At 42.2% G+C, this 20212-nt stretch overlaps 1 protein-coding gene across 1 annotated transcript in view; it reads left to right on the top strand.

Moving 5' to 3' along the window:
• Positions 1–20075, top strand: part of LOC5570864 (dnaJ homolog subfamily C member 13) — a 95304-nt gene extending 75229 nt beyond the window's left edge. The window contains 6 exon segments of the mRNA XM_021843945.1: positions 2454–3333; positions 3401–3946; positions 4005–4127; positions 19213–19263; positions 19265–19472; positions 19536–20075. Of these exon segments, the coding sequence (XP_021699637.1) occupies positions 2454–3333; positions 3401–3946; positions 4005–4127; positions 19213–19263; positions 19265–19472; positions 19536–19663 (1936 nt within the window). The 3' untranslated portion in view covers positions 19664–20075.
• The last annotated feature ends 137 nt before the right edge of the window (positions 20076–20212 follow it).

The following is a 20212-nucleotide window of genomic DNA, read 5'->3' as shown; positions in this document are numbered from 1 at the left end:
CTTGTCGTAATGTCACGAAGCATTTAGAAAAAATATCAGAAATGTTCTTCAATATTGCTCAAATAAGGAATCAAACTGTCATTCCGTTCCTACTAGGATTCTTTTTGTATGCATAATACATGCATGGTCTCTTTTTGTTTCATATTTTTTTCAGGCAAAAGATCTGTAAAGTTCTTATTGTCAAGGCGATTAGTCACAATCAGCTCTGATATGCCCAAGATATACCTAGTCTGCAAATTTCCTGGGTACGTTGCTGATGGCTAAATATTTGAATCATATTTTAAAAGAAAGGTTTTCCCACATGATCGAATAGACTATTTTATCATATCTGAATTTGGTGTAGTTCACACATCTAGAACTAACTAATCATCTAATATTCACTGTTCGTCAATTATTTATGTATTTTAGAGAATTTTTTGAAACTAGAATTATTATTTTTTAATCCTGGAAATATCAGGGAAGTTCATTTCTGTAAATGAATAGACACCCCGGAACGATTTGGCGACATCTGATTTTATGGGTCGCGCTAGATTTTACCGAGACGGGCATCGGTACCGTACATTGTTGATGACGAATAGTTTGGGCGCAGTTACACCAGGTAGTGATCAGAGTCAGAGGGGTCTACCCCGTTTGGCATAATAGTTGTTCGGCTTAATGCCATTTAGCATAATCACCATTTGGCATAATAGCCGTTTGGCATAATTGTGAATAACATTGCATTTGATCAAATTGGTTCCATTGAACAAAGGAAGTTTTGATAAACTGCTCACGGTCGCGCTTTCCGCTGTCAGTTGTTGATGAGACATACTTCTAATCTTAATTTTTAAAGAAAATGAAGCTCTTTTAGAATTACATCATACGTGACTTTCGAGGCCAATATGTACGGAATATTATAGGCCTTTTTTCAACAAAAATGTTTCCAAAGCCGAAGATATGTCATGTTATTTGAAAAAAGAAGGAACATGATATTTTATGACGCATTGTATGATCGAATATTACTGTACCATTGCAGTATCTTACTTTTCAATTTATGCCAAACGACTATTATGCCAAACAACTGTTATGCCAAACGACTGTATGCCAAACGGAATTATGCCAAATGGCATTATGCCAAACGAGGTAACCCTGATCGGAGTCAATGTTAGCGCCACGATAGGTTCTGACGTCAAGAAGTTGGACAAATGCCGTCCATCGATCAAAACGTGATCGATTTGCGATTCTGTCTGTTGAGGTGATCTCCAGGTGTACCGAAACGGGAGGCTGTGCTAAAAGTATGTGCTACGAATGGAGGCGGCAAAATCTATCAATCGTAGGCTGTTCTCGCTCGTCAGGCGGTGTGCGCTGAACTTTCTAATCGTCGGTCTGAAGTCCTCCTCCTGACCAATCTGAGCGTTCAAATCTCGATTACTTTTTCAAATCGACGTAAGTAACTTTCATACAGTTTCAAGAAAATTAATTAAGAAGAATCACAACCTTTCTTCTAAAACCTCGAGGAACATTACTAAAGGACCTATGTACAAATGAGAGATTCTCTCCTCTCTCGTTCTCTTTCGATTATAACAGTGGAATACTAAAGATTTTGGGAAGTTTTTCACTATAGATCGAAAGTCAATTTCCTTGACTAGCGTTTCATACAAAAAACGCAACAGAAGAGGTTAATGTGACTCAGTTATTAATGAAAGAGAAAGTAAACAAAGAGAGCCTCTCAATGTTAGATAGGTCCTTTAGTAATGTTCCGCGAGAAACAGTTTTAAAATGAATCCCCTTTTTAACATTTTTTACCGTGTATATCGCTTAAATTTTGTTTGCAATCAGCTCGCGTTAAACACTTCCCACAAAAAATGTATGACAAAATGATAAGCCGTTTCAATCATTTACTTACGACATTTTTGTACCAGTGTAAAATCGACTCAAGTAGTGTTTTGTTTTGATTCGTGGTTAAGTCACTTTGTCTCCCATACAACGGAGCGGCGAAAGTAGCGGTTAGGTCGCGAAAGTGAAGAATCTTACTTTCGTCGTTTTGTAAATCCGGAAATTAAACGTTCTAAAAGTGGATAATCGAGTTGGTTTAGAGCGGAACGTGTAGAATTTCGTCTGCGAAACACGTAAGATTAATAAAGTAAGTTTGTTAATTTCTCTGACTTAAGTCTGTTTGAATAAGTCTTCGAGAAATAACATATGATGATCTTAACGTCGTTCCTTGGGCAGAGGTCGTACTTTGCATATCCCCCATCACTGAAAAAACTGTTGATTGACCGATGTAGGTTGAAAATTAACCTTGTTCGGGATTGAAAGCTTAGCGTGTATGGAAGACTAAAAAGGTCATTATCGAAAATCAACTTACACACTTTTTCGTTTACGAAATCTTTTGGGTCCTTGATTCTATTATATCTTTCATCAGTTTTTTTTTTCTTCAATCAGCCCATAATAGAGAATCTCAATTCGTATTTTAGGGACGAACTCAAAATCGGAGGCATCTTCATCCGAATCTACAACGAAATGCCAACGTTCCCAATCATCAATCCGAAAACGTTCGTAATCGATCTGCTGGAGTTCCTCAAACAGGCTTACAATCACCTAACCGCCAAAAACGTAAAACCACTGCCGCCTCCACCAAGTGGCAACACCGTCAACAGTCAAGGTATTCTAATTCCCACTAAAACATGGAAACCTCTTGTTCCGACCAAAAGCAACTCAGTGAACAGTAATATCATCAACAATAATACAAATACAGGTAGCCAACAGCAGAAACAACCGGACATCAATACCGTACTGAGTGAGTACAGTCGCGCAAGACAACGAAATCATTTGACTACTTCGGGATCGGTTTCTTCGGATGATTCCTCCAAGACGTACGACTTCGCTTCGAACCCGAATGCGATAAACCACATAGTGATGGCAATGAAGGCCCTCATTTCCGTCATAAAATCAAACACCAATGTAGAAATCCAGTGCATCGGACATTTTGAAATGCTGTTCGGGTTCCTCTCGTCCAGCTTGTGTGATCGAGATAAAATATTGAAATCGCTGGCCCTAGAAATAGTGTGTCTAGTGTCCCGCAATAAGGAATGTGTAACAGAAATCTCGGCCTGCGAAATATTTGGCCTTTATTTGATTGCCTTGAAAGATAAGGACCTCCGCGACATGCAACTGAAAGTGTTAGAGACACTGTCGGGACTGCTCAATGTTCCCAAAATGATCAAAGAAGGGCATTCGAAGGGAGCTGTAATATATTTGCTAGATCTGTTTTGCAATTCAAACAACCCTCAAATACGGGAATCCTGCGCTGAGTTGCTATCGAAGATGAACGCAGATAAACTGAGCGGACCGAAGGTAAGAGTTTTGTTTTCGTTTGTAACCCTTTTGAAGTTCTCATCTATTTTGAACGTACTTCTTTCAGATTCGTATTACGGTTTGTAAATATTTGCCATCAGTATTTCTGGATGCGATGATCGATTCGCCATCGGTAGCCGTTCAAATGTTTGAATCAACTCATGAACATCCGGAGCTGATCTGGAACGATCGAATACGAAGCAGTGTATCGGATGCCGTGCATGACAGTGCGGACAGTTTCTTCGCTCAGCAAAAGCAGAATCCGAAAACCATGTGGCGAGATCCAGAGGTTTTGCCGGACATTTGTTCCAGCGAGCTGGTGGTTTCGGGAGTATATTTAAGACTGTACATTTCCAATCCTGGATGGACTTTACGCAAACCAAAGCAATTCCTTGCCGATTTATTGGATTTCATCGTGGAAAACATCAGCCGGAATGGTGTTGATAAAAATATCCTAGATATTTCAACGACTGCACTGGTTTTGCTGTTGAATGCACAGCCAAATCTTGCAGACTCGGTTCCAGTTTTGGGTCATATTCCCAAATTTTTCCGTCAATTATCAGTTCAACCAAAAAGTGCACTCACCGTACTGCATCAATTGTCACTTTCAGAGGTTAGTACAACGATGAATTTACATTAAATGTTAAATTATAAGTTTTTCCTTTCTACAGATTTGCGTGAGTGCCATTTCCCAAACAGATTGCATCCTAGCGCTGAAGTCATGCATGGAGAGTCATCGAGAACTAGTGGCTATATCGTGTGAGACATTGAGTAGACTTTTCAAATGTCAACATGTAAGTTTTAAGCTCAATTTAGGTTTTCATTCAATCTACGTTTTCATTGAATTACTTGATATTTTTTGGGCCACAAGTTGCTACGCTACGGCGTAGATACCGAATTGATAATCTTTCTCCACTGGGATCGATCCTGTGCCAATCGCTTCCAATTGTCCTGAACGTTGATTGCTTTTATGTCCTCCTTAAGCCAACGTTTGGCTGGCTTAAAACTCATCCGCAACTCGCACACGATATCGATTCATCTAACGTTGCACTTATTAGTCTAATCAGTTTCGCCAGAAAACCATGTTCTATCATTATCTATCATAGCCAAGGCTCATTTATCTTCACAAAATCGTAGGCTACAAGTGTATTCTCGAATTTTATATTGAAGATTTGTCGCATTTGATCCGTCGTCGATCAACCCCCACAAAAATCTGAAAATATTTTGTACGCCGAAGAGAGGAGCCTCATACTAACCTCGGTACATAGCATAGTCTGTGTCCACTGATGAGAAAATGAAGCCCTCCTGTCACTTATCAGGCAGTTGTTTCCATATTTCCAACATATCGCTTTTATAGCTTCATCTAGCGGAAGGGGCTCCACAGTTTACCATTCGTCACTGATGATCTATCTGTTTTCAGACGTGCTAACGGTCTCTACATTCAACATAAAAGACTTACAAGTGAGAATTCTGCAACCATACCCCTGAGGATGTAACGCAGGTAGTGGGGAGATATTGCCCGGGGACGTGTCCCCTCTGCATGTTACGAGCATGCGATCTTCATTCATTTGTTTAGTTAACATCTAAACAGGTAACACTGAATCAACAATTTCACGCCACAATACTCGGTTCATGACCGCATCTCTCCATCATCGGTTCCAATGTGATATACATCACATTGCATCGGTTCTGCCCCACGCTCGCCAAATCGATGCGCACTTGATCCGCCCACCTAGCTCGCTGCGCTCCACGCCTTCTTGTACCAACCGGATCCGACACGAACGCCATCTTTGCAGAGTTGCTATCCGGCATTCTTGCAACATGCCCTGTCCAACGTATCCTTCCAGCTTTGGCCACCTTCTGGATACTGGGTTCGCCGCTTGGGCGAGCTCGTGTTGCATCCTTCGCCGCCACACACCTTTTTGCTGCACACCGCCAAAGATCGTCCTAAGCACCCGACGTACGAAGACTCCAAGTGCTTGCAAGTCCTCCTCGAGCATCATCCACGTTTCATGTCCGTAGAGGACTACCGGCCTTATGAGTGTTTTGCACATGGTACACATGGCGCGGGTGTGAATCTTTTTTGATCGCAGCTTCTTGTGGAGGCCATAGTAGGCCCGACTTCCACTGATGATGCGCCTCCGTATTTCATGGATAACGTTATTGTCAGCTGTCAACAAGGATTCGAACTCGTCGACTACCTCGAACGTATCCCAGTCTATCGTAACACTGCTACCTAGGCGAGCCCTGTCGCGCTCGGCCCCACTACTTTGTCTTGGTCGCATTCACCACCAGTCCCACTTTTGCTGCCTGGCGTTTCAGGCGGGTGTACAGGTCTGCCACCATTTCAAATGTTCGGCCGACGATGTCCATATCATCCGCGAATCAAACATATTGACTGGATCTCGTAAAAATCGTACCCCAGCTGTTCAGTCCGGCACTAACACCTTCTAGCGCAATATTGAACAACAGGCACGAGAGTCCATCAACTTGTCGTAGTCCTCGGCGGGATCCAAACGAACCGGAGTGTTCGCCTGAAACCTTCACATAATTTTGCACTCCTTCCATCGTCGCTCTTATCAGTCTCGTGAGCTTCCCGGGAAAGCTGTTCTCGACCATGATTTTCCATAGCTCTACGCGATCGATACTATCGTATGCCGCCTTGAAATCGATGAAAAAATGATGCGTTGGGACCAGGTATTCACGACATTTTTGGAGGATTTGCCGCACAGTAAAAATATGGTCCGTTGTCGATCGGCCGTCAACGAAACCGGCTTGATAACTTCCCACAAACTCTTTTACTACTGTAACAGGTGATAAACAACGGAAGATAATCTGGGATAATAATTTGTAGGCCGCATTTAGAAAGGTGATCGCTCGGAAGTTCTCACAATCTAACTTGTTGCCTTTCTTGTAGATGAGGCATATTACCCCTTCCTTACACTCCTCCGGTAAGTGTTCTGTTTCCCAGATTGTGCCTATCAATCGATGCAGACAAATGGCCAGCCTCTCCGGGCCCATCTTTATGAGTTCAGCTATGATACCATCCTTACCAGCAGCTTTATTGTTCTTGAGCTGGTGAATGGCATCCTTAAACTCCTCAAAGTGGGGGCTGGTTGGTTTCCATCGCCCGCAGCACTGGCGAAGGCATTTCCTCCGTTATCTCGTCTTTCATTGCCTGTGCTCTCAGCTCCATTCAGGTGTACGTCAGATTGCTGCTTCCACCTTTCGATCACCTCAGGCTCGTCCGTCAAAATGCTCCCATCCTTATCCCTCAGGGTGTCTACTACCTGGAAAAACCTGGAAAATCGGAATTATCAGGGAATTTTATTCAACCTGGAAAAAAACTGGAATTTTTAGGGAATTACGATTACAATCAGGGAAATTATTTTGAGGCATTAAAGCATGATAGAATATGTTCACGACAAAGGATTTTTGCGTCAAAATCTAGAGCAACAATTATTTGCGAGAAAATTCTTGTCTATCGAAAAAATGTTCGGCTGCGCCGCTATCAAAACATTTTTGAGCTGTTCAAGGAGGATCCATTCGAGTATAAAATTTTATCGACTTACCAAAACATGATTCACGATTTTGATATCTTCTTCTTCTTTCTGGCGTTACGTTCCAACTGGGACAAAGCCTACTTCTCAGCTTAGTGTTCTTATGAACACTTCCACAGTTATTAACTGAGAGCTTTCTATGCTAATTGACCATTTTTGCATGTGCATATCGTTTGGCAGGTACGAAGATACTCTATGCTCTGGGATGTCGAGAAAATTTCCAATCCGAAAAGATCCTCGACCGGTGGGATTCGAACCCACGACCCTCAGCATGGTCATGCTGAATAGCTACGCGTTTACGCGTTATCTGGGCCCCCACGATCACGATTTTAATATCTCTATATTTAATCAGTAAAAGATTAATATATCTAGGGCCGATAGCAGGTTTCTTTGTAGAGAATTGGTCTTTATTTTCATGCAATTCTCTAAAAAAATATTTATTTTCCTTATCTTGCTTGCAGATAATTATGATACTAAATTTCTTCTTATATTTTTCAAGAACAGCTCCAGGAATTATCCTAGTGGTTTCTCCAGAGATTTCATTTAAAATACTATCAAGAACAATTAAAGGGTTTCCTCCATAAATTGTTCAAGAAATTCCTATACCATTTTTTTTTTCAATAATTATTTAAATGATGCTTAAAGGTATTTCTCCAGAATTTGCTTCTGGAAATCCTCGAGTACTTCAATGTTAATACCTCCATTAATTTTCCCAAGGATAACTTTGAACAATTTTCCAAAAGACTATCCTAGGACTTCCTTCAGATATTTTTCACTAACTTTTCAACCGAATTCTTCAGATCTTTCTATGATTTCCACGGTTTTTTTTTTCAGAAGACCCATAAATGTTTATTTCAAAGTTTATGGTAAAACTCGTTCAAGGATATTTTTTTTTTTTTTTCAAAAAAAACACGACAATAACGCCATTTTATCTACGGTTATTCCAAAAAAACTGCTCCAAAAATTTCTCGAGAAATTATTCGAGTGAATCTATTAAGAACATTTCAAATAAATCCTCAAATTTTTCCTGTGTTTCAATATTGAGCTTCCCTAGTTTTTTTTCTAGGAATTTCTCCAGCATTTTATCCACGGATTATTGGAGCTCTTTCAAACATTTTTAAATGAATTACTCAAAAAATTCCCATGGAATATTCAAAAGTTCATTTAAGGTTCCACACCAGTAAACACCACAGGATTTTTTTCACGAAATCCTCCGATCATTCCCACACTTTTGTGGATTTCGTTCTATGTTTTTTCAGGAGTTCCTTCACAAAATCCTGCGGGATTTTATCCAGAGATTCAATTGATATTTTTTTCAATTATCTTAGCAATAATATAGAAAATCTTGTAAAACTTCTTCAACAGTGAGCTCTTATAGAAATCCTTACTCATAAAGGATGACTTAAGAACCCTAATATTCGCTTTAGTAATACGCCACAAGTTTTGTTTAAACAAATTCTCAGCTTCCTGGAAAATTTCATTCACATTTTCTTGGAGAAATACATTAAAAACTTCTGGAACAATGCTTGCAATTTTTTGAAAACTTCATTGAGAAGTTTCTTAGAAATATTGGATGACTTCCCAAAATAATCTTAGAAGTAATCTCTGGAGAATTTCCTGAAGGTATCCTTAGCGAAATTTCTAGTTAAAATCTTATGTAACTTCTGAAGAACAATTTTGTAGAAAATCCTGAAAAATCCTTGGAGACAACTGGAGTTGTTTCTACTGGGGTTGGTTCTTTTTGGGTTCTAACCGATTCTTTTTAGCAAGCACAACTAGGGTTATGGTGTGTCTAGCTTCAAGCTGAAATATGTTTTATTTGTTAGATTTGCTCAATAGGTTTTCTCATTTAATACTTACAAATTCGGTCTTCCAATAGTTTTAAGTAGAAACAAATTTAGATGAAGTAGTAACAAATTTAGTTTAAGTAGCAATTCTAGTCTATAAGTAGCAACAAATTCATTTTAATTGGGAATAAATTTAGGAATAAGAATTATAATACCAAAGGCGCGTCTTCACTCGCAGCTCAATGAAACAAAGTGATATGTGATGGCAGGAAACGTTATCTTGACGTGGATAGTTTCCGTACTCGCCGGTTGTCAACGCATAAGCTTCTGGCGCTGTGGTGGACCTGCTCACGCAGTGCTACCAGCCAGCACATCCTCCTCCCCGTAACACTGGTCACCGGATGTTCCGGGTCCAGTTTTACCGACCTGCGCCACATCCAGAATAGCTAACTTTGAGACTGGTCTACGAATCAAACCTCCACTCGTCTGAACCATTGCCTGCCGGATACGACCATCCTGCCCCTTGTAAACCTCACAAACGCGCCCTCTAGTCCACCCGTTTCTCCTTGTTTCTTCTACGACTAATACTAAGTCTCCGACAGCTATCGGTTTTACCTCCCCGAACCATTTGACACGTCGCGTGAGTGTAGGCAGATATTCACGCGTCCACCGTTTCCAGAAAACATCCGTCTGTACTTGAATTTGTCCCCAAGAGTTCCGTAAAGCAACTACTTCGTCCGCCGGTTTAGTCGCTGGCTGTCGTACGCCACTAGAGCTCCCCAGGATAAAATGATTGGGAGTAAGGGCCTCTGCTTCTTCGGAGTCCAACGGAAGGTAGGTCAATAGTCTCGAATTGTCAATCCCTTCAGCTTCAACTGCCAGTGTTATCAGTCCTTCGTCGTTCAGTCTCCGTCCCCCATTAGCTGCTTCCATCGCCACCTTTACGGAACGCACCATCCGTTCCCATGATCCGCCCATGTGCGGTGCACTGGGAGGGATGAAGACCCACTTTGTAGTGGTATTGGTGAATGTTTCTGCCATTGCTTCATTAATGTTCTGAATTTGTTCTCTTAGTAACCGATCGGCACCTCTGAAGTTTGTTCCATTATCCGAATGGATTTCTACTGGTGCTCCACGACGGCTAACGAATCGGCGTACGCTCATCACACAAGAATCCGTCGAGAGGCTGTACACGACCTCCACATGGACAGCCCGGATTGTCAAGCATGTGAATAAAGCAATCCACCGTTTAGCATTACTTCTACCGAGCTTAACCAGGAGTGGGCCAAATAGATCTAACCCAACGTAGCTAAACGGTCTAATGAATGAGGCCAAACGCGCAGATGGTAGTGGAGCCATTCTTGGTATTTGTGGTTGAGCTCGTTTAATCTTGCACAACTGACAGTCTTTTGTGAACAGCCTGACCATGGTGCGAAGTTTCGGGATGTAATACAGTTGTCTTATCTCGTTGACCACGGTTTCTGGACTTCCATGAAGATACTTTCGATGGAAGGACTCGATGATAAGGTGTGTTAACTTGTGTTTTCTTGGCAAGATAATTGGCAGCTTGGTGTCGTTTAGTACATTCCTTGCAGCCTGTATTCTACTGTCCACACGTAGCATTCCGCAATCATCGAGCATTGGTGATAACTGGTATAGGCTACTTGTTTTGTCCAACGCTCTCATTTGACCACTGGGATTTCGTAGGTTGTTTGTCAAGGTCACCATTTCGTCCGGGTAAGAATCCCATTGTACGGCACAGATTAGGTATCTCCAGGCTGCGGCCAATTCTTCCTGAGAAAGATAGGTTGACTGCGGAACAGTTCTCTTTCGACTCCTGCTTATGAACCGAAGTAGATATGCTGTAGTGCGTAATACTCGATTCCAGTTCGAGAATCTTTCCAAATCGATAACAAGTTTTACAACTGGTACCGCTTGATGGACGAAGATAGGACGAACTTCAACGTCGTCTTCCTTTAGTTTGGGAGACACAGGCCATTTAGATTCGATGTCTTTCAAAAATGTCGGTCCCTTGAACCAAACACCATCCGGGTTAAGATCTGGACCTTTTCCCCATTTAGTTGCGGCGTCAGCAATATTTTTCTTCGACGGTACGTATCTCCACTCCTCCACGTTGGTTTCTGTCAAGATCTCGCCAACTCGAACTGCCACAAACTGTTTGTATCGTCTTTTATCAGATTTGATCCACGACAAGACCGTGCTGGAATCCGTCTAGAACACCTTTTTTTCTATTCGAATAGAATGACCTTCAACGATCCATTGCATCAGTCGAACACCAAGAACTGCTGCCTGCAGCTCGAGGCGAGGTATGGATATTGGCTTGATGGGAGCTACTTTTGTTTTGGCAGCCACTAAAGAACAGCACACCCTTCCTTGTGGATCGACTATGCGAAAGAATGCTACGGCCGCATAAGCTTCCTCGCTCGCATTAACGAATATGTGGAGTTGAACATGTTGGTAGTATTTTAAAGTAGCTTGGTCAAAGTAACACCGTGGGAAATGCAGATGTTGTAAGTCAACTAGTATCTGTATCCACTGCTGCCATCGATTTCGAATAACTGCACCGATTTGTTGATCCCACTGGGTATTGCTACGCCAGATTGCTTGGAGAATGATCTTTCCCTGAACCGTAAATAAGGCTAACAATCCCAGAGGATCGTAAAAGCTCATCAAGCATTTCAAAACTTGGCGTTTGGTGGGAGCAACTCCTGTGGAGATCACCTTTTGTATTTCGTCTGGCATTATTGTTGAAAATCCAAGCATATCTTCATGAGGAGTCCACAACAGTCCCAAAACGCGTTCAGACCTTTCGGCTTGATGCAAATCCAGACTGCAAGGATTCAACGCACTCTTTTCGCCCACACTGTCCAAAACGACAGGACTGTTCGATTGGAAATTACGGATATTGAATCCACCATGGGCATGGATCATCCGAACCTCCTGTATTACCTTCGCTGCTTCTTCTTCGGTTTCGAAGCTTTCCAGAAGATCGTCCACGTAGTGGTTTTTCACAATGCTCTGAACTGCCCTTGGGTATTGCTGTCTGAACTCTAAAGCATTTTTGTTTTTAACAAATTGGGCTGATGCTGGAGAGCACGTTGAGCCAAATGTCGCAACGTTCATTAGAAAAACTTCTGGGGCTGTGAATGGATCTTCTCTCCACAAAAAACGCTGTGCATGACGATCGCCTTCCACGATTCCAATTTGGTGGAACATCTCGGCTATGTCAGCTGAAACAGCTATCGCAAATTGCCGGAAACGAAATAACACTGCTGGCAATGACGTCAATTGATCGGGTCCTTTAAGTAGCATGTCGTTAAGAGACACTCCATGTGATTTGGCAGCGGCGTCCCAAATTAGCCGGACTTTATTTGGCTTCTTCGGGTTGAACACCACACCCAACGGAAGATACCACACTCGTTTTGAATCAGCGAACCTCAATTCCTCTTCCGTTGCACGGTGAACGTAGCCTTTAGCTACGTATTCGTTGATTTGCTTTGCTATGTTAGCCCTCAATTCCGGTTGCTTTTCCATTCGTTTTTCCAAACATTCCAGTCGTTTCAACGCCATTCCGTAACTCTCAGGTAGTTTGAAATTGTCAAATCGCCACAGTAATCCGGTTTCAAATCTGCTTCCTGTCCGTTTCGTTGTAGTCTCCAGCAGCTCACTTGCTCTTCTGTCGTCCTCCGATACTATTGGTGGTGGGGATCGCGTTCCCACATCCTCTGCAGCAAAAAACTCCTTTACGAGACCGTGCAGAGCTTGGTCAGCCGAACACTCGCAGTATGATAGTTTAGAGATGCTGTGACTGACTGCGCCTGTCCGCCGTAGATGCACCAGCCCAAACGAGTTTTTACCGCTACGGGTTCGTTGATTTTGCCTTCTCTGGTTTTCAATGGAACGGTCAACCGTAGATTATCAACACCCAACAGTAATCTTGGAACGGCTGCGGAATAGCTTTTCATTGGGATTCCACGCAGATGGGAGTACTTCGTTGCCAAATAATCATAGTCTACGGTTTAACTGGGAAGCGTAAGAGACTTCACTGTACGAACTTCCTTGAGCTCGAAGAGGCGTTTGTCATCCGTGGTTATTGACAAGCTTACTGCTCGGGATCCATTTTCGGTTCGTGTCATATTTCCTGTCCACTTCAAACAAAGCGGAAGCTCCATACCTTCGACACCTAGCTGTCGCACCAGTCCTTCCTCAATCAACGTTAGTTGCGAACCATCGTCTAAGAATGCGAAGATCTCAATGCTTCTGCCTCCTCCACAAATTGTAACTGGGATTATTCTGAAGTAGAGCGAAGGATGAATTTCACGGTGAATGTGATTTTCCACGGCGGATACATTTGATCGTGGAAAATGCAAAAGTTGATGATGACGGTACGGACATGCGTTTACTCCACAAACTCCAGAATTTCGGCAAGCACGTCTACCATGAGCATTCAAACAATTACGACAGATTCCATGCTGCTGTACGAAACGACTTCTCCCTTCAATAGAATAGGACCTGAACACACCGCAATCCTTCAGCCGATGATTCTTTTGGCGGCACGCTGGACAGGCCTTATCACTTCCATCCCCACTACTCGCTGGTGGTGACTCCAGTTGATGTGAGTGAACTGCTACACGCTTCTGCTTCCACTTGTCCTCAACTTCGCTTTTCTTCACTCTGCTTGCCATTCCCGTGTAGAGCGTAACTTGACTCGCTGACTTCACTATTCCACTCATAAATTCACCAAATACTTTCAAGTTCACTTCACCTTTATTTTCAACAAACTTCACCCACTCCATCTTCATGTGCACTGGCAATTTGTCGACTAGTTCGATTAACAACGACGGGTTTGACAGATGAGCCTTTTGATTTGCAGCTTCAAGGTGGTCGCTCAAGCTCTGAACTGCCATCCCGAAGTCGATGAGAGATTCTAATTTCTCTGCTTTCGGCGTGGGGACGGAGTGGACCTTTTCGATGAGCGCATTTATCAAAAGCTCTGGGCGCCCGTACAGTAAGCGGAGCGTATCAATTATATGAGGTACTGATTCGGGGAGAAGGAGACGACTGCGAACCGCTTCCAGGGCTGGACCTTTCAGAGAGCGTTGTAGTCTGATTAAATTTTCGGCGGGACTGTAGCCACACGCCAGCGTAGAATTCATAAAGTTACTGATATATACTGGCCAGTCAGCTGGACTGCCAGAAAAAACGGGGAGGTCTCGGGGCATTACTTGCCTCGCCGCCAATTGCGAAGGCGTAGGAGTAAATGCATTAATATTATCCGGCAGGTTCATATTTTCAACAGAAACGAGCCCAAATTGTTTGGTAAGGTGCTCGATTGAACTCAGTTGGGTCTCATCGTTAGCATGCGTTGGTAATGTAGATGTTTGAAGATCGGACTTACCTGGATGTGGCGGCTTAGGGTCTAGTTTACCTGAGTTGGACGGTCTTACATCAAACCATTTTGACGCTGTCTCAGGATATTCCACACGACGTAGATTCTGCCTCCTGCTTGCATCCTTCTCCTTCTGCAGATCTAAAGCGAACGAATTTGGCCACGGAGGAGGGGCGGCTGCTTGAACCTGCTGCTCACCGTGCTGGGCTCTCAGTGGGATACTTTCGGGTAAATCGTTGTGTCCAATCTGCTCGATGGCCACTTCTTCCTTATCTTTACAGATATTCTGGGGTGTTGATTCTGTAAAATCTAGTCGTCGTGAATGCTTCGAGATTGCACCTTTCTTCTGCGGATCAGGAGCTGGATCTGCTATTTTCGGCAATGCTGCTGCAGTATCCTCATTTGCTTCGCCAAGCTCGTTCACCCACTGCTGCGTTTTTCTCACGTTACTTCGGTGGCTTGAACGGCTTCTAACACTGACGCCATCCTCTTGTTCCTCTTCCTCCAATGCGGCTTGGATGAGTGCATACTTCCGCTCCAGAAAACTCTTCTCCATATCTTGTTGCTCCTTTAGCTGCTTCATTCTCATATCCTGCTCCTCTTGAAGCATCTGTAGAACCAACTTCGCACGTTTTGATTTCGTCGAAGAACGGGATCTGGAACTGCTGGGTACTGACAAAACAGATCCAGTAGAACCAGTTGATGAAACACATTTACTGCAATTCCATGCTCGACCTTCCACCGAGTGTGTAACTCCTGCACATGACATGTGCCACCAAGCCTTACACCGATCGCATTGGACCAGATCGTCCACAGTATTCGGTCGATCGCAGTTCGCACAACTGCTTTCAGCAGGCGAAGGTGTTCCTCCTGTTGCCATACTAGCGAATTTCTTGAAGATTTGTTTCTACTGGGGTTGGTTCTTTTTGGGTTCTAACCGATTCTTTTTAGCAAGCACAACTAGGGTTATGGTGTGTCTAGCTTCAAGCTGAAATATGTTTTATTTGTTAGATTTGCTCAATAGGTTTTCTCATTTAATACTTACAAATTCGGTCTTCCAATAGTTTTAAGTAGAAACAAATTTAGATGAAGTAGTAACAAATTTAGTTTAAGTAGCAATTCTAGTCTATAAGTAGCAACAAATTCATTTTAATTGGGAATAAATTTAGGAATAAGAATTATAATACCAAACGGCGCGTCTTCACTCGCAGCTCAATGAAACAAAGTGATATGTGATGGCAGGAAACGTTATCTTGACGTGGATAGTTTCCGTACTCGCCGGTTGTCAACGCATAAGCTTCTGGCGCTGTGGTGGACCTGCTCACGCAGTGCTACCAGCCAGCACAGGAGTAGTTTCTGGTTGAATATTCCAACATGTTTAATCGAGACTCTTGGAGGATGTTCTAGAAAATCCGTTGTAAAAATCGTTCCCGGTTTTCTAGAAAAAATCAGAAATAATACATGAAGTAATTCCTGTTAGAATCCCTGATGTCTTCTTCTTCTTCTTTCTGGCGTTACGTCCCAAGTCAGACAAAGCCTGCTTCTCAGATTAGTGTTCTTATGAGCACTTCCACAGTTATTAACTGAGAGCTTTCTTTGCCGATTGACCATTTTTGCATGTGTATATTGTGTGGCAGATACTCTTATGCCCTGGGAATCGAGAAAATTTTCTTTACCAGTGGGATTCGAACCCACGACCCTCAGCATGGTCATGCTGAATAGCTGCGCGTTTACCGCTACGGCTATCTGGGCACCTACTAATCCCTGATGTATTGTTGATGGTTATTTAAAAAAAAAATATTTTGAGATCCAACACATTTTTTTTTTGAGAATTTCCTTATTTTTAATATTTTTTTTTCTTGGAGAGATTTCATAGGAAATAATCACAAAAAAAAACTTTTAAATAAAGCAATATATCCATTCATCAAACCTGAAAAAAAATTGTCGTAAGGCACGAGAAATTTCCAAAACAAGTCTTAGAAATATTCTCTGATAAATGTCTGGTCGTATAAAACTCTTTTCTCCTGGTTACTGTTAGGTTTCGTTTTTAGATTACTGTTTGGTCTCTTTTCAGTCTCTTTCTGGTTCCTGTTTCGCAACCAGAATAGCTTCATGCACAATATTTAAAATTATTGGAAAACTAGTGGTCAAGGCAAACTTTGTCTTGTCATCAACTAGCCTGTTGGAAAACGTCATGTAGTTCCCCATACAGAGTAACACATTAGTCTTCTCCCGTTTTCCCGATTATTTCGAGGACTTTTCTGAACATTTTCTTCGCACGAACATGTCGCACCCCTTGTCGAGTGAAACAATGAAAAAACTTATGTTAATCTGTTAATCCGCTCTCAAGCCATTTCGTGACATACAAACACCACATTTTATTTATATAGATTAAAAAAAAAAAGATTTTGGAAAAGTAATCTGGATTTTAAACAAATTTAAATTTACAATTTCGTAACAATTATGATTAACCCTCTTTTTCTTACGCCTTCAATCGACTATTTCATTACCAAAAAAGCGTTTTTATAAAAAAAAATGCTTGAACAAGTAGGGTTGCAAATGGGCTAACTTATTCGAAAACAGTCCAAAACTAATTACTTGTTTTCCAACAGAAACATTATTGTCTATCAAAAACATTTTTATTTGGAATAGTTGAGTGTTGAGTTTAATTGATGTGTATAGAATCATATTACGTAACTAATTTATCTGATTCAGTGTGTCTTAAGTTTGTCGAAAATCGATGGAGCCCTTGAGCTTCCATAGGAATGGGAATGTTAAATTAAAACTCTTGAACATTTACGAATGAAATGTTCAAGAGTTTTAAAATGAGTTCTGAAATGATACACTTGGAAGTTCCGTTATATTCGCGATGATGAACAGAGCACTTACTAATGAAATCAGAGACTCCATCATTGGCAAATAAAGTAAATTTGAGTAAAATTTAAACTTTGGTATTGTTAGCACCTTCATATTGAAAAAGCATCAGCATGCGTTGAAAATGTCTTGAAGTGAATTTATACATTATTAAATCAAAAACATTTCAAAATTTGTCATTATTTTGATTCAGCCCTATAAAATTAAAGTATTTCTTGAACCTGGAATTATTTTGTGAGCCCTGGAAAAACCTGGAAATATCAGGGAATTTCATTTCGGGAAACGAGTAGACACCCTGTCCCTGCACAACTCGGCTCGCAGCACGAAGCCGTAGCGGCATGCGTTGAGCTTCTGATAGAACTAACGTGTTTCTTGAGACCGGCACAGCTGTTCCATCTCCTCACATTCCGTCTCCTCCAGGCGGCGTTTTTTCTCCCGAAAGAGGCGGGTCTGCTGTTGCCGTTTCCGTCTATAACGTTCCACGTTCTGTCGGGTCCCTTGCTGCAGCATGACCGCCCGCGCTGCATTCTCTTCCAGAATCTGCCTACATTCCTCGTCCAACCAATCGTTCCGTCGACTCTGTCCCACGTACCCGACGTTGTTCTAGCATGCGATCTCTCACCATGCTCGAGCATGCAATTTCTCACAACAATGGCACGCGGACAATCAAACACGATATGCCCCTAGCGGACAAGCATAATTGAAGCACTCAGAAGATTCTCAGTGCCCGAATTTATGCAGGTACTGCACACAGCAACCATGTCCTGCTAGAAACAACGTCAGGTGAAAGTTCACTTCCCCATGGTTTCCTTTATACCAATCTGACACATTTGGTATTAGCCAGAATGGGTACATCTATCTTTAGTGAAGTTATCCCACTCGTGCTGCCAACCACTAAGTGTTGTCTCTTTACACACGTTGCTGACTGCTATTGTACCTTTCTGGAAAGTATTGAACACCTTCCTTGATGTTGAGCCGGTTGGGCGACATCGCTATGATGAATGCATACGGTCTCTTAATAAACCGTTCGGTATGCGTTTGCCAATTCTAAGCTCATGATCCTATTCGTGCTTTCCAATCGCTTTAGGTTTCTGCTCGTTCTTAGCGCTTTTTACCAGATTGGTCCTCTATATGTATCTCCGTAAGGATATCGCACGCCTGCCAGGAGCCTACGTTTGCTGGCATTTACTGCAGAGCTGTTAGACATCATCCTTGAAAGCGCCGCTATAGCCGATGCTCTTTTACAGGCATATGCAACGTGGCTAGCGAAGCTCATTATTCCCGGATAACTAAGGGATCGCTTGAACTATATAATGCAATCATCTACCGAGATGAGCGCCAGAACCAGGCTTTGTCCCAATGAGGACGCCAATGCCAAGAAGAAGAAGAAGAAGCTTACACAACTGCACTGGTACTTTGAGGTGATAAAGTACGTGGGCTATCGCTTGCGTTGTTGAACACATTTTTCACATCCAGAGTTACAACAGCGCAGTAACGGATGTCTCTGTTCTTATGCTCGATTGCCGCCTCAGCTGTCTGAACCACCGACTGGAAAGCGCCCAGAGTAGATTTAGCTTTCCTGAATCCTAAATGGTTGTTGGACAGGCCGTCTGCAACCTTCCATGTATGGTACTAGCCTGTTGAGGATCATACTCTCCAACAACTTGCCCGTCGAATCTAGTAGACAAATAGGTTTATACGCCGACGGGTCACCTGGTGGAATCCCCGCCTTTGGTAGTAGCACCAATTTCCGGAAAGATTCCTTGATCTACGCAGCGTTGCATCGCGAATCATGTCCGGATCCGCATTGACTGCCGCTTTTAGGGTAACATTCGGGATACCATCGGATCCCGGTGCCTTATTTGACGCTAATGATTTCATGACTCCTGGCAGCTCTTCGTTCGTCACCCTCGCCACTTCTTCTCCTTCATCTGTCGCATATGGCGCTGGGAGCCATGGGTTTCTGAAGCTGAAAGGCTCATTCGTCCGTGTTTATTCAACGCCCTTCCACACCAGGTACCGAGGTTCCAGTTATACTCCTTATTTCGTTGCCATGTCGGTTGCCGACAGTATAGTTAATTATTTCCCCTTTCTCCACTATTTACGGTTGTTAAGTAATTCGGTACCTTTTTTACCAATGCTACCTTACATCATGCTGCCCATTTCAATTAATTACAAAATATAAATACATTTTTCACAACCACCTTATAACTGCTCAACTCAGAATTGATGAAAATATTTTTCTTAGGACTCGCTCATACGACAATCGTTGGAGTGTCAACTGATCCCCTATTTGTTAGGGGCTGCTGGAGAGCCGCATTGAAGCTACTACGAACCCAGCAATGGTGAAGGCCCAAATTGTGGCTGCATTGAAAGCCATGACATCGAACCTTACCTATGGGGATCGCGTGGCGCACATACTAAATCAAAATCCAGTGTGGGCGGAGTATCGAGACCAGAAGCACGATCTCTTCATTACCGATACCAATGTCAGGGGCTATTTAACAGGTAAGAAACTAGTTAAAACTAACAAGGAACCTGTTTTATTAAGCATCATCCCCTATTTCACAGGAGCGCCGAATACCACCGCTGGATACCTGACTCAGGGTCCTGCTAAGAACGTAGAGGTGCTGACTTCACCACCACCGATTGATCGGGATGATCCGTTGTTTTCGCGTGGTACCAGCAACGATTCGTAAGTATCACAGCTTAGACTCGTGTTGCTTTTCCGCATCCTGCGAGCAGAACATGTGGCCAGAACAATTAGTCGTAATATTTCCCACACACGTGTGAACAACAACATTGAACCAGGGTCGCCATGTCGTCTAAATAGTTTATAGTCTTGTAAATGAACTGATAAACCTAATGGCTAGTTAGTATTCGAACGAGGAGAACTAAAATGATCTAATAGTGACATTGCATTATTCATCGGTTAATGAACGTAATGACGTGTAATATATCACCAGCAGAAAATAGCTTATAAAGTTTAACTACAAACTCTATAAATAAGATAATGGATTTTTATTATATTGTGATATTTTTAAAATGTAATTTATATATTGAAGTCACAATTACTTCGAATGAATAAAAGAACTATAAACTAGAATACAATCAACGTAGTCAAACTTATTTTATCACCATTCTTTTGATATCTATATGAAAGCTAACACAGTACACGGTTTCAAAAAATGGGAGCGAATAATAGACCTAATGTCTGTTTAAATCTAATTGAATTTATCTTCTTCTTC

This window comes from Aedes aegypti, chromosome 2 (assembly GCF_002204515.2).
Source record: "Aedes aegypti strain LVP_AGWG chromosome 2, AaegL5.0 Primary Assembly, whole genome shotgun sequence".
Classification (NCBI taxonomy): domain Eukaryota; kingdom Metazoa; phylum Arthropoda; class Insecta; order Diptera; family Culicidae; genus Aedes; species Aedes aegypti.
The sequence above is the reverse complement of the archived record's forward strand: the minus strand, read 5'-3'. Positions and strand labels throughout refer to the sequence as shown.